The 15,086-nt window shown below is 40.8% G+C and overlaps 1 protein-coding gene across 3 annotated transcripts in view; it reads left to right on the forward strand.

The window, feature by feature from the left end:
* The window catches only part of ABCC4 (ATP binding cassette subfamily C member 4 (PEL blood group)), a 226,338-nt gene that overhangs the window by 160,905 nt on the left and 50,347 nt on the right, over positions 1-15,086 (forward strand). For all 3 annotated transcript variants that reach the window (XM_081281510.1, XM_081281509.1, XM_081281511.1), the window contains one exon: positions 11,232-11,382. In XM_081281510.1, the coding sequence (XP_081137636.1) occupies positions 11,232-11,382 (151 nt within the window). The remainder of the gene's footprint in view (positions 1-11,231; positions 11,383-15,086) is intronic.

Raw genomic sequence — 15,086 nt, forward strand, 5'->3', positions numbered from 1 at the left:
AAAAAAATAAAACAGAGCACATGAACAAAGAGTCTTTTGAAATGCTTGTACCACTTTACACACTCACCAACAATTTATGGGCAGTCCAGTTGCTCTGAGTGCTTATTAACATTTAGTCTTATTAGTCATTTTGATTTTCGTCTTCCTCCTGGGTATAGCTGATGTGGTTGGTGTTTTAGTTTGTATTTCCCTGATGATTAATGGTATCATGCTCTTTTCATACATGCTTATTGGCTATTTAGATATTTTTGGTAAAATATTGGTTCAGATCTTTTGCTGATTTTTTAAAACTATTTTTGAAAATCTTGTCACTGATTTCTATGTACATTTTATGTATTTTTAATATTAGTGCTTTGTGAATGCTTTCTCCTGCTTGGTGTCTTGCTTTTTTAATTTTTTAGTTCTAGTTGGACACAATGCCTTCATTTTATTTGTTTTTATGTGGTGCTGAGGATCGAACCCAGGGCCTCACACAGGCTAGGTGCTAGCACTCTACCGCTGAGCCGCAACCCCAGCCCGGTGTCATGCTTTCTGACCTTTAGTTCTCTCTTTCTCTTGCTGTGCTGGGGATGGAACATAGGACTTTATGCATACACAAGTGTGCTTTTTAATATTCTTTTTGGTTGGTTTTAATTCTGATGAAGCTCAGAGTATTTGATATTCTTCTATTCTGTTGAGGGGATTGTTTTAAGTATTCTCTGTTTGTTGCTAGTGTTTAATGCTCTTTTTAAATCTTCTCTTGTGTAGTACGAGTTTTTGTGTCCTAAGAAACCTTGGTGCTGCCCTCTGGACTGTGAAGATACTTTCCTGTTGCTCTGCCTTTTTAAGAATCGATGAGTCTTGTGTTGGTTTTTATTGTTGTTTTTATTTTCAACCCCTGGTTATTCCAGCCACATTGGTTAAAAAGACTGGTATTCATTGCCTGTGAGCAGGTCCTGTTTGTGCACTTGATTTTGTTACACTGATCTGTGTGTCCTTGGGTCTGTGCCACAGTGTCTTGGTTATTGTTCATTTTAGTAAAGCATGAGACCCAAGTCCTCCAATTTTGTACCTCTTTTGTCAAGATTTTGTGCATTGTGGTCCTTTAAATTTTAGAATCAACTTGTCAATTTTTTTTTTTTTTAAGTCTTGCTACTGGGTTTGATTGTAATACCATTCAGTGGTGGTGGGGATGGGGAAGCCATGCTGGGAGATTGACAGGAGTCTTCAGCCATAGATCAGTATGGGGCCGTGGCAGGGGATGTCTGTAAATCTTAACAATATTCAGTATCTGATTTATCATCCTGGTATATCTTTCCACTTACTTAATTCTTCTTTAATTTTTCTCAGAAATATTTTGTAGTTTTCCATATTGCCCTTCTTTAGTTGCATTTATTCTTGAGTATTTGATACTCTCCTGTTCTGTAGAGGGTACTGTTTTAAATATCATCTTTTTGTTGCTAGTGTTTAGTGCAGTTGATTTATGTATGCTGACCCCGTCATTGAACTTGTTGAATTCACATTGCATTTCTTGGAATTGTTTTATTGTTTTTTAATTCTGAAGAATTTTCTGCATATACAGTCATGTCAGTGGCAAATAGTAAGTTTTCTCTCTTTCCCATATTTATGATTTTTATTTCCTTTTCTTGATTTATTGGTGTGGCTTTTGCTGCCAGTACAATGGAGAGTAGTAGTGATAAGGGCTTACTTATACATTTAGGGAGAAAAATGTCAGTATTTTCCCATAAAGAAGGAGGTTAATTACAATTGTGTATGTGTGTTTGTGTGTGTGTATTTTCCAGTGGAAATTTGACTTGGGTAATTTGACCTTTTTTTCTGTTAACACATTGAATAATTTCCAGTATTCAGAGTTAAAAATGTTTTTAATCAAAAAGGAGTTTGAATTTTGACAACTATTTCCCCCTCGCCTGTTCAGATAATCATATAATTATTTCCCCTTCCTGTTTTTTTTTTTTTTTTTTTTTTTTTGTGTGTGTGTGTGTGTGTGTGTGTGTGTGTGTGTGTTTGTTTTTGTTCTGGGAGTTGAACACAGTTTTTCATGCATACTAGGCAAGCACTCTACCACTGAGCTATACCCCAGCCGTCTCCTTTACTCTTGTAATATGGCAAATTATACTAGTTGATATTTTTGGGTTAAATTAACCTTGTATTTCTGGGATAAACTCCACTGGTCATGGTATCATTGTATTCAGTTGTTGATATTTTGTCATGAATTCTGTAGCTATTTTTCCTGAAGGATGTGGTCTGTAGTTTGCTCTTCTTATAATCTTTTGTCAGTTTTTGGTATTCAAGATAAACATTGATTTCATGAAAAGAATTGACAAGGGATTTTTCCTTGTGATGTTCAATTCCATGAGTGAGTTTCATGTGTCACCTGGGTTAGGCTTCACTACCCAGTTATTTAGTCAGGTGGTCATTAGGTGTTCCTGTGATGGTATTTTGTAAATGTGATTAAAGTTCATAATCAGGTGAATTCCAGTGAGGATCATTATTTCAGTTAATCTGCATGAGCCTGATTCAGTCAGTGAAAAGGCCCAAGAGCTGTGGATTCCCTAAAGAAGACTTAAGGCTGTGGATGACATCTTCATCGCCAGCACTAAGAGCTTCTGTGTGGATTCTGGACCTGCCTGGCCGCCCCCTGATTTCTTGCCACCAGTCCCCTGATATTTATCTTGGTTCTGTTTTTCTAGTGGAAATCTGTTTGCTACTTGATCCTCTGTTTTCTGAAAGAGAATGAAGGGTTTCTCCCTAATTGTTTCATGGAATTCACCAGTGAGAGTCTATAGGCCAGGAATTTTCTTTGTGGGTATTTTGATTATGCTTCTCATTTCTTTCCAACTCTAAGTTGACATGGTATTATTCAGATTTCTATTCCTTCTCATGTTGCTCTTTGTCCATTATTTTTCAAGAAATGTGCCCTGTGGGTCAAAATGTGAAATCAATGGGTGCAGTGTTTATCCTGGGCTCCCTTTGTGTTATCCTCTTATAATCACCATCATGGTAATCCCACCCACCCTGTTTTCCCTTGCTTAGTTTTAGTGTGACAGCTTATTTATTTCATTATTGTTTTCCAAGAACCCACCTTTCAGTTCACTGATTCTTCTCCTTGGGTGTTATTCTTCTATCTCATTAGTATCTACTTTTTTTCTAATTTCTATTCTTCTTATACTTTAATATGCTATTTTATACTTTTAAGGTAGATTTTTTAGGCTCTGGACTTTTAGCCTTTTGGGTTTATTGTTGTTGTTTTTTAAGATAAGGTTTCACTAAGTTGCTGAGGCTGGCCTTGAACTTTATTTTTTGGTACCAGGGATTGAATCCAGGGGTGCTTAACCACTGAGTCACATCCCTGGCCCTTTTTATTTTTTATTTTGAGACAGGGTTTCACTGAGTCCTTATGGCTTTCCAAGTAGGTGGGATTACAGGTATGCACCACCATACTTAGCTAGCCTTTCTGTTTTTAAAAGATTTACTTTCGAGCTATAAATTTACCTCTAAACACAGCATTGGTTGCATACTTCAAATTTTAGTATTATTAGATCTTAATTTTATTTTTTCAAAATTCTTTCTAATTTTATGTTTATTTCCTTTTACTGGGTGTTATATAGAAGTGTATTGCTGAATTTACAGTTAGTGATTTTCTGTTTGTTATTGAGTCCTTGTTAAATGCACTTAAGTCAAATATATTCTGAATAATTTTTGTTCCTTGAAGTCTGTTGGTATTTGCTCTGTGGCATAGTACATATGTACTTGAAAAGAATGTAGAAAATAGCCTTTAGTTTGTTTATCATGTTTTCACATCTTCTACATCTATGATTTTATATATCCTTGTTCTATCAGTTGTTGAGATAAGTGGGCCAGAATTTCCCACTGTGACTGAAGTTGTTTCTCCTGGGTTCTGTCAGATTTTGCTTTATGCATTCTGGAACTACATTTTCAGATTCATATAAATTGATATATTTTCCCCCCCTTTTGTGTGGTGCTGGGGATCTCATGCCAGGCAAGCACTCTACCACTGAGCCACACTCTAGCCCTTAACATGTGCCTTTTAAAAGAAGTCTCAGGACCTGTTGTTGTGGCTCAGTGGTGGAGCGCCTGCCTGGCATGTGTGAGGCACTGAGTTCAGTTCTCAGCACCATATAAATAAATAAAATAAAGGTCCATCGACAACTAAAAAAAAAATTAAAAAGTAGTCTGTCTTCAGACTCCTTCCTTGGGTTTTATAGTGAGTTTATTGACACTGAAGGAAGATGGAAAGGAAGACTTTGATCAGATGTGCTGAACCAAAGGCAAGAATGGTTGCTGCGTTCCCTCCTGCCTTCTCTCCTGTGTTGATGAACAGGGTGTAACCCACCAGCCATTCTCTCTTCAGTGCAGCTGGCCTTGACTCAAGAGCTAACTGAAGGATGACATAGGTCCCCGGACTGCTCTGCATATGAAAAGATCACCAGCCAAATGAAGGATAAAGGAGTGGTTACTATATCCAAATTCAGAAAGGCTTAATCTTAAGAACATGTGTGTGGATCTCCTCATACGAATCAGTCATGCCAGCATCCCCTAAAGTTCTGACTTAACAGAGGTAACTGAGTTGGCTGAGGTCAAAAGATCCAGGTGACAGAGGAGAGACCCCCCCCCCCCCCCCCAAGGAGGGTCCAGTAACAATAGACCTGGGAACCAGAGTTGACCTGAACTGCCCAAGGGCAGGTGCCACACTGACACACCTGCGAATTTTATGCTGATGCTGTGCTAAGGCTTAGGAGCTTACCTTTAAGGCCTTCCATATTTTCCCCTTTGCTTGGACTCATCCTGTAATTGCAAGGTAGTGTATAATTTGATAGGACTTACATTTTTATTTCTTAATACTCTTGGAGATTTGTACAGCCTGCTCTGAATTTTAGTGCTTCCACAAGAATCCTGTGTTAGCCAGCAACACAATCTGTTATGATAGTCATTTCATCCAGAGGTAATTTTTTTTATCTCCATGTGTTTTAGAATAAATAGATGGAAGAATCTCTTTGACACCCACATGAGTAAACAGCTTACTGATCAAAAAACTAGGCATCCGGGTATTTGTTTTTGTTTTCTTTTTTTCTAAATCAGGGAAAATCTTGCCATTCTTTCTTGCCAAGAAGTGACTCCTTATTGCACTGAAGTCATATCTTCTGCAAAATCAGTAATAGTTTGAGGCAATCTGGATGATTTGCACTTATCAGAATCTGGAACAGAATTCTAGAGGCTGACTGACAGCAGTATTAAAAGCTTTCCAGTTCCACTGAGGTGTTAGGAATCTTGATGGTGCTGATCTTATTTTTTTAATACTGTAAACAAGTAATAGGAGCACTGTCTACTGATTAAGTGGCCTCATGAGTAAATATGAATTTTCACTTTGTGCCTAATAACAGGTATGAGACAGAGTTCAAATAAGGAGTGAGTGAGGCAGAAGGATGAATGGCATGAATTTGCATAAAATAAGAAGAATATATTTTTACTGCTGTTTATAGGAAACAAGTTATTTGGCACAAGCTTCCTACACTTGTTGGAACAGAATCCTATGGAATAAAGTAAATTGCAGGTAGATACCTAGACGTTCCTACAGAACTATAAGCTGTTTGGTAGACAGATGCCAAACAGGCAGACGAGTACTTGTAATGGAAATTTGCCCGTGAAAATACATTAAAACCTGTTATATTACAGTATGATATTAATTCTAGAGTATCTGCTTGGGACAAAATTTGTATTTTTTTACCACTATTCAAATACAGCTTTTGTGCATGCAAAGTCGTCAACTCTTCCTTTGTGTTCTTAGATTTTGTGTCTTTACTAAATAATTAAATTTGATTCTTCCCCTCTTTTCTTAAGTCATTTTGCTTTTGAGGCTTACAAATTTATTTTTCTTATGAAACTTTCTTCTTTTTTTTTTTTTTTTTAGCTTGAAACAATAGTCCTAAAATCAACATGTCTCATTGTGTTCTGTTAGCAAGCAATTTAAGATCTTCTTGCAAACTCATTACCTAATTAGCTGAGAATCTAGGTCTAATCTCGTGAGAGAGGCCAGATACAACCACAGGAAACCCAACAAAATTCTTAAATGTATGTAAAAGAGGAATATATTCAGGCATTTTTTTCAAATATGAACCTTACATGGGGTGCGCTATTGTGCAGAGATTAAGAAAACAGACTTGGGACTGTATTATCTGACTTAACCCCTGAGCCTGTTTTCTCCTTTGTAAATGGCGGTGATAAGCCCTGCTACTTAGATCAGATATGAGAATGAAGTTAGATAATGCAGGTGAAATACTTAAGAGGTTGCACACAAGGCAAGCATCATGAAGTGTTATCTTTTTTTTTTTTCCTGGTATTTCAAAGGGCAAGGCAATTGTACTTTCCTTTGGTTGTCAACTAGATATAGAAAATTGTGTAATTTCTTCAATATTCTGAGGACATTTGCCATATGTACTAGCAAGGAAGTAACATTTTCCTGGTTGGGGGCAGTGTTTTAAACACCACAATTAACATTTTTCATAAGCATCATTTTTTTTCCTTTATTGCTTTTGCACGCCTCGTTAGCAGTTCATTTAGATGTAAGTGTGGTTTGTTGGAAACAGCTGCTCACAGGCAGCTCTGTCTGAGGATGAAGTGCTCTGGATATCCTTTCCATGAGTGGTAAATAAGGTCCTTCACCTTTGTCGTCCTGACACCCAGGTCAGGATGCTTGCTTACTACCAAGGAGGCTGACCTGGAATGGACACAGTTTAATTTCTTGGGATTCACTAATGTACAATATCTAGCTTTTGTGTTTCTCTTGATAATGACACAACAGTTCATGATGCATTGGAAATGAAATACCAAATTTATCTTTTTTTGATGCTGGGCATGGTGGCACATGCCTGTAACCACAGCAACTTAGGCTAAGGCAGGTCAAGGCCGGCCTCAGCAACTTAGCAAGACCCTGTATCAAAAAACAAACAAACAAAAAAGGCTGGGTATGTGGCTCACTGGTTAAGCACCTCTGGATTCAAACCCTGATGGTAATAATAATAGTAATAATAATAATAATAATAATAATAATAATAATAATAATAATAATTGTTGTTGTTGTTATTATTATTATTTTGTTTTTTTAAATACCAAATATGCTAAGTAGGTATTTGAGTTTGGTACCTTTTCTCTTAGTATCCCTGAAATGCTCAGCGATTTCAGAACAGTAATTCTTCACTGAAAAGAAGCAAAGACTTGCAACAAACAAACAAAAAAGGTTATAGAATAAAACAAGCATATGAAAAAATATTGAGTTACCTCCAGTTCTCTAAGTTATCAATGCTGAGAATTAGAAAGTAAAAGGCATGAAGTTTAGTGGCCATTTTATGTCAAGAATGCACATTTAAGCAAGATAGACCTTAAACATGGTTGACGAAAGTCAATATCATTTTGGTACATGAGAAATTTAGGAAACAAAGTGCTTGCTTCCTTGTGTCCTTGGTTGGAATCAAGCTGCCCAGTGGTCAGAGTGGGATACCTCACATGCTCCAATTTCATGATATTCCTCGAAGTCTTTGTGTGTGAGAGTGTGTTGGAGTGGGTGGGGGGATTGCCAGAGATTGAACTCAGGGGCACTTGACCACTGAGCCACATGCCCATCTCTGTTTTGTATTTTATTTAGAGACAGGGTCTCTCTGAGTTGCTTAGCACCTCGCCATTGCTGAGGCTGGCTTTGAACTCTCCATCCTTTTGCATCAGCCTTGCACGCCACTGGAATTACATGTGCATACCTCTGAGCCCGGCTGGGACTGTAGATCTTTGGATATGCTGTTCCTCCTCTTCTGGTCTTGGCTGCAAAAGCAGCCCACTTGGGAGTAATGATAAGGGAAGCCGAGCTATTTCTTGTGAAGCAAGAACTGCCAATAGTTTTCTCCCTGGATCCCTAACACCAGCCTTTGGGTTTGTTTGCATAGCCTGGTTTTTACTACATTCAGAACGACAGGAAGTCTCACCCTTCCTGTTTCATATTGAAGAGGATTGGCCCTAAATCCATCCTAGCACTCCACACCAGACTTAAGGAATTTACCCTCGGGGTCTAAGTTGTCATTTCTAAAAGCTACATACCTACTACAAGTTATGAAATCTCAAGTGAAAGCTTTTATCCAAGACTTGTTTGTATTTGTTCATGCAGAATTATAAAACTTGGGGTAGAATTCCCAGCTATTATACCCAAAGGTGACAGGTGTGTCAGAATGACACCTCCCCTCACCTTTCAGGGTATCAGGGCTTGGGTCAGTCCCTTCTCCAGGCTGTACACACATCCTTGTTCTCTGTGCCTTGGCATGGCAGCAGGCTGGTGGGTACCATGGGTTCAGCTTCTGGGAATCCCTGGGAATCTGGAAGGAAGAGATGAGATTGATTTCTTGGGAGGAACGTTCATCACATATTGGAATCTCTTTTTTCCCCCTTCAGACTGTAGCTTTTTGCTTAGGTATTTTTGTCCTGTGCCAATTTTCATGAAGAGTTTAAGAAAACTTATGGTAAAAAATTTATATATGTATATACAAATAAACATACGATTATATATTATACATGTTTATATATGCATGGGACCTATATGTGTGATATATAGTGATATATGTGTATAGATTGTGTTTGTGTGGGTATGTGTGCACGCACACACACATGCATGAAAAAAAGCGGAGAATGTGACTTTCCCTTCACTGGGAGGCTGTTTATAGCAAGACCCGCAAGTGGAATTAGAATTTACCAGAAAGCTTCTATGAATTGCTTACAAATTTGGGCCCATAAGATCTGAAAGACCGAAACTAACTTGGGAGCTTCTGAGAGCAGTTACTTGTCTTCAATGGACCCTGAGAAAAGAGCACAACGCCCTTTGGTTCAAGTGTAACTCTGCTTCCTGTGGCAGGCCAGATTAGCCCTAGAAGTCCTTCATCTTAGAGAGAGCCAGATGAGTAGCACCCAATTAAATTATGTAAGTTTGCTCTAAAAATTTTAATTGTGTATTTTTTCTCATAATTACCTGGGTGATTTATTTTCCCCCCTGAAAACTAATGATGGTGAACCCAAGACCAGGCCTGGAAGGCGCTAAAAAGTCCTTCTTCCGAGCGAACAGAAAACCTTTTGACTTCTGAGTAGTGTATGATCCAGTTCATCTGTAGACAGAAAAGGCAAGGGGTGGAACAGCTGGAATTCCCATACTCGGGATTTGTTCCTCCGAAACTCCATTCTGCTTCCCTCTGGTTTGTGTACTGCTGTTGCTATAGAGACCGGGAGGGTGCATGTGTCTGTACTCACCTTGACTCCAGGAGCTCCTCCCATCAGATCTTGGCTCTGGAAGTTTCCTCTTTCCTGGGGGGGGGGGGGTGCTTAGCACTTCCCTGCATTGGGTCCTGCAGGCCGCTAAGGCCTTGGGCTCCCAGAATACCAACCACTCTTAGCCTTCTCCATGACACTGACTTCATGGCCAAGCTCTTAGGCACCAGTTTTCTTATTACGCAAATGCCAGTGACAGTCCTCTTCTCATTACAATATGGTTGCCATGATCCTCCCAAAAAACTGACTTGAGGAGCTCTGCACACTAACAGGTTTCTGGGGTGTCACCCACTCACCCTTTCCTTGGGGAGCCACCCAGTGAGGAAGGCACAGAACTGCTGAGCGCGGAGCACAAGTGCTTGGAAAGTGCCTGCTGGCTATACCAAAGGCCCTGGAATCTTGCACACGGAGAATTAAAACCACAGGCAGGCACCTGTGACAGCCGCACGCACGCGCTGTCACGTGTATCTGTGAAGCCAGCTTCTGATCCTCAAAACTCTCACGCGGGGCTTGTCTACGCCTCCCTGTATTTCCACAGCACTCGGTGCCTTCTGCCGAGTGATATGTTTTTGTGTACAATTGTGAACTTCAGAGCCTGGGACCAGGGCCCTTCTGCCCTCCCCAGGGAGTTAGTGTGTGCTTCTCTTGAGGGGGACACTGAGTGTTCAATTGCAGCCCCATCATCTTAAGTCACAGGCCATTCTTGTCTTGATAAAGCTGAATACTTAAATCAGCATCACCCAGTGGCTTGGGTTTTTTCTGTTTGCTGTCTTTTTTAGACTAAGATAGTTTCCCTAAATAAAATCAGCTCACAGGGGACTTGATAATTAAGTGAATATTAGCACAGAGCTCTGCACCCTTAGATGCCTGGTAAGTGGCATCTGCTCTTGCGATTATCATTTGCCTTTGAAATAGACATTTCAAATGCTTATCCTAATGGCAGAAAAGCAAATGTATATACAGGAAATAAGATTTTTTAAAAAAAACAACAAAAAACCTTTCTAGACATTGAAGATTGTTTACTTACTATCAAAACTCTTCCACAGATTTCTACGGAATGTTAAAATATTTGTCACATTTGTCTTGTCTGTTCTTTATTGGCCCTGTTGACAAACTCTGGAATTCCTCAAGTAAGGGTGTTTAGAGGAAAAATCAAAGACAAATGATGAGGTCCACATAAAAACTTTTTCCTCAACAATAAAAAGTTGGCTATGTACTGAGGGCACATGTGGTGGGTAAGTGTGTGAGGCCCCCATTTCTGTGCCTGATGCTGTGTAAATTTGATCAAGTTGCTTCTCCTCTCCCTGTGCCTCAATGTCTCTGTTTGAGATGATACTACTACTTCCTAGGGGTACTGTAAGCCTCAAAGTAGTTGATTCATCTGACGGGTTTAACATAGAGCCAGATACACAGTCAGCACTCAGTGAATATTAACAGAGGGTAGAGGATCAAGAGGGAGCCTCCCCACTTCCAAAGAGAAAGACTGAAATTAGTTTCCTCCTTTTCTGAGCCCTGAATTTGCCCCTGGCCACCCATGCTTAACTGAGCCTCATCTGTGACACCAGCCAGTTTCCCAGTAGCATCTACTTGATTTCTGGTAGTTTGGGATGCAGCCTTTCTCTGGATCCCAGCTTTCTACTCACTAAATATGGAAAATAATAATGCCTGTCTCTTTGGGATGTTGACTGTACCAAAAGAATGGATGCATAGCACCTTCTTTGCATGGTGCTTGGAGCCCAGCAGTGATGGGTGACTTCTCTGTCACTTGTGCCTTTATTTCCTGGTTCGGGAAAGTTTTTCCTCTTCCAACAAGTCTTTCGAGGAAAGGACTAGAATCCTTGCCAAAGTACCCATTAGTAGTGCTCGTGGCTCAGAAGCCCTCTGGGTAAGGAGGCCCTGTCTCTCTGCTGTTCCAGACATTGCTGGTGGTGATCAGTGTGGTGTCTGTGGCCGTGGCAGTGATTCCTTGGATCGCAATTCCGCTGGTTCCCCTGGCCATCCTTTTCTTGGTTCTCCGACGATACTTCCTGGAAACATCGAGGGATGTCAAGCGCCTGGAATCTACAAGTGAGTACGGAGGGTCTCAGGTGGGTATGGCAGTGCAACTGAGCTTCCATTTGTGCAGTGATTAAGGAGCCCTCTGAAATTCTGCACATTCTATCTTTCAGAATTTCTCACTTCGTTAACATCAGGTAATTGAACACAGTATTATGGTCAGCGTGAGTCAGTGTGGCCCTTAGGGCAGGTGGAACTGGTGGCCTGCTGGGTGCAATTTTACAATTTAACTGGAAAAAGGAATGAAGGACAAGGTAGAAAAATACTCCCCTGGAATAATCCATGAAGACTGGGGACCCTCCTCTGCCACTCTTGCCCATGACATGCTTCCGGTGCACAGAGCAGCACTTCAGAAGCATTTTTCTAATAAACGAAATGTTTCCTCATGTGTTAGAACTAATTTAGAAGGAAAATAATCAGGGAATTTTTCTTTTTTGAAGATACCAGAAGTGGCAAGGGAAGGAAATATTAGAGAAAGGAAAGGAGGAGGTATCAGAACTATATACATAAATATCAGAAATAATATATTTGAAAAATAAATTTTTTTTCCTACTGGAAATAAGTTGCAGTTAAGTGATGTGAAAGTATAAGCATTGTGATTTCTGGTTGTGCTCCTTATTATCAGTGGTACTTGGTGCAATGACATGCTGAGGTTTCCCCCCTTAGGCTGGTAATGTGTGGATGCTGAAAATAATCTCTTTATTTTCTTTATTTGAGACCACGAGGAGGGGAATCAGTTTAGAATGCTTTTAATCTGTTGCTCTCTTCAACTTCCTAGCTTTCGGATAACAGAGGAAACTGTTTTATGATTAATCACTGTTTTCTGCAGGTAATTGCGGAGGATGAAATAATCCAGAGCTCATCTCCTGAATGTACAAACTAATGCATTCCATTCTTTTTAAAATTTAAAGCTATAAGGGTAATAGAATTGTTATATATTTTTTAAAGTACAAGGATACCAGCCAAAAAATTTAAAAAGAGGAAGATATGGTGTCAGAAAACCTCTGTGATGGATAATGCAATTGAAGGCCAAATCACCTTTTTGAAAGCCACATCAGGACCAGGAATATTGAGTCCTGTAATTCCCCGTGGAAAAAGTATCTGTTTGTTGTGACAATGGAGGGTAGGTTGTTTGTTTGGTTTTTGGTGGCTTCTGGTGGCTGCATGGAGCCCGTAGCTTCAGAAAAGCTGTAGAAGAAAATTCTCAGGCATCAGGGGAATGAGCCAAATTGCTTTGAGGTTCCATTGCTGAGAATTCAGCGGGAAGCAGAATGCTGCAGTCTGTGTGCCAAGCGTGTGCGTAGCACTCTGCTCCTATCAATTGCTGCAGGGCATTGGGAATTGGCATTGCTGGAAACCCTCCTTTGTGCGTTTCTTTGGCCCTAGTCTGTCTATTTCAGAGAAACAAGGCTTTTGACATTTTATGAGTGGAGGCTGCTCATGAAATGGAGTTAGGTATATTCAAGGAAGGGTTGTTGTTCCAGAAGGAACCCCTGGGAAGACTGTGCACTGTTGTAGAGCCACTTCTCATCCATGTGCAAGTGAGGAGAGAGGACCCAAGGAAGGCTTTTGCAAGAAGTACACAGGATTTTCTCTCCAGAGAATATCTACCCAAAACTTTGAGATAATTTCGATCTCGAAATTCTACAACTTTATCATGGCCCTGTGGAATGTGGGTTTCCTGTACCCTAGTTGACTGCAGCTAGCTAAATACGGATGTTCCCTTTTACCCTCAGATAACCAAATGAACTAGGCAAAGCCTACTTCATTCTTATTCTTCGTGGCCATCTAGAGCCCCAAGGTTTATTTTCAAATCATACTGCCCTGGCTGCTTCTGAAATCTTAGGCTGATATTTAAGCTGGTTTATTTTTGAAAAAAATGAATGTAGCAGCAATCAGTCATAGAAAAGGGCATAAAACCAGGATGGCACTTGATTGTGTTTCTCTACTGAACTCTCTTCATTCGACAGTGCCTGGCTTGTGACCCCATATCCAAGTGCATGACTGTGAGGGTGCCATGATCCATTAGCTATGTCTGCCGTGGGCTTTGGCTAACTGAGTGTTAATGCAAATGCCACATGCGTTCAGACCATAGATCCTTGAGTCTGCTATTGTAAGGAATTCCCATCCAGATTTCCAGGGATATTGTTCAACTCAAGGTGCTTAATAAGAGGTACAGTAATGGGGAAGCCTATTGAATATTAGCTAAGTAAGAGTTAGGAGTTTTTTGGGGGCCTGGAGTGGTGGCTCATTAGCAGAGTGCCTGCCTATCATGTGCGAGGCACTGGGTTTAATTCTCAGCCCCACAACTAAAAATTATTTAAAAAAAAATTTAGGAGTTTTCTGACTGGGCTGCAGAGCCTAGACAAAAACGTATCCAGTGATGCATGAGAATCTTGAACTCCAGCTTTTCTCCCTTTAGGATACTGTGGCTCAGATGAAAAGCACAGCCTTGGCAATAAGGCAGGTTCACTCTGGCTCCTATCTATATTACTCTAGTTAATTTATTTAATCTTGGGCCTTAATGGGCCTGAAGTCTGTTTTCCTTTTGTTAAGACAATAAAAACACCTGTCCTTTGGGGTTTTTCTGAGAATTCCCTGCCCTTTCTGGTTTTTCTGAGAATTCCCTGAGACAGTGCTTGGAAAGTGCTTGCTGGCTATACCAAAGGCCCTGGAATCTTGCACACAGAGGATTAAAACCACAGTAATAACCAGAAGGCCTCCCATAGCATTAATGATACCTATGGCAACACTGGCAGGCCAGGATCTCTGCCTGCATCTCTCTGCCCTGCTCTTCCCCTGGGTCCATCTGCAGGCCTTTAGGGGGTGAATTGCATTGCAGTCCTTCAGCTCGCCCCACAGGCATCCCCCACAGCCCTGAGTCGAGTGTGGAAGAAACAGGGTTATCTTTCAATGGTACAGATTTCTGCGGGACCTCAGTAACTCTTGGGGTAAGGTGAAGTACCCCAGTTGGCCTTGGGTTTCCTGGTGTTCAAGACTGGGGTGACACCCGATTTCTAAAGTGAATCCTGCTCTCAAGCCCAGCCAGAAGAGAACCAGTGGTGACTTTGACTTTCTGGTACGGGTAGCACCTGAGAATGGCCAGGCTGAAGAACCATTTTAAGAACCTGCCTGGGTGGCCACCATGTCTGCCTCAGCTGCGTGCCTTTGATGAAACAGGGTTAAGACCCTGCCTTGTTCTAGAAATGAGAGCTCAGTAGAGTAAGTCCTCGGACTCTCTGAAGGCAGACCCTTAGCATATCTTGGTAGGGTAACAGGGGGCCTAGAACCCTCCTGAGCTGGTCATCTCTCAGAATACCCTGTGTGCAGGGTGACCAACCTCTGGGGGGCTAGCAGGGCCATCTGTTGATGTCTGCAGAAAGACCATGCAGGGCTCCCAGCCTTATTTATTTGGATCATGAGCTTAGTTACCATCTTAAAAGTGCAAGGTTAAAGGAAGCTAAAATGAATAGCAATTCACTGCTCAGTATGTCTGAGAGCGAGCGAGAGAGAGAGAAAGAGAGAGAGAGAGAGAGAGAGAAAGAGAAAGCGAAAGCATGGATGTCAGAGTGAGAACACACATGTAGCTGGACATTCAGAACCACTGCATTCGCCCAGGGCTCTGCCGGAATGACATGCATTAGTAGATCACGTGTTGGTAGGTAAATCCATGTTCAGGAAAACTTTTCTTTCTGAAAGCAGTATCTCAGGAGAGG

This window comes from Spermophilus citellus (assembly GCF_964194105.1).
Source record: "Spermophilus citellus genome assembly, chromosome: 1".
Classification (NCBI taxonomy): Eukaryota; Metazoa; Chordata; class Mammalia; order Rodentia; family Sciuridae; genus Spermophilus; species Spermophilus citellus.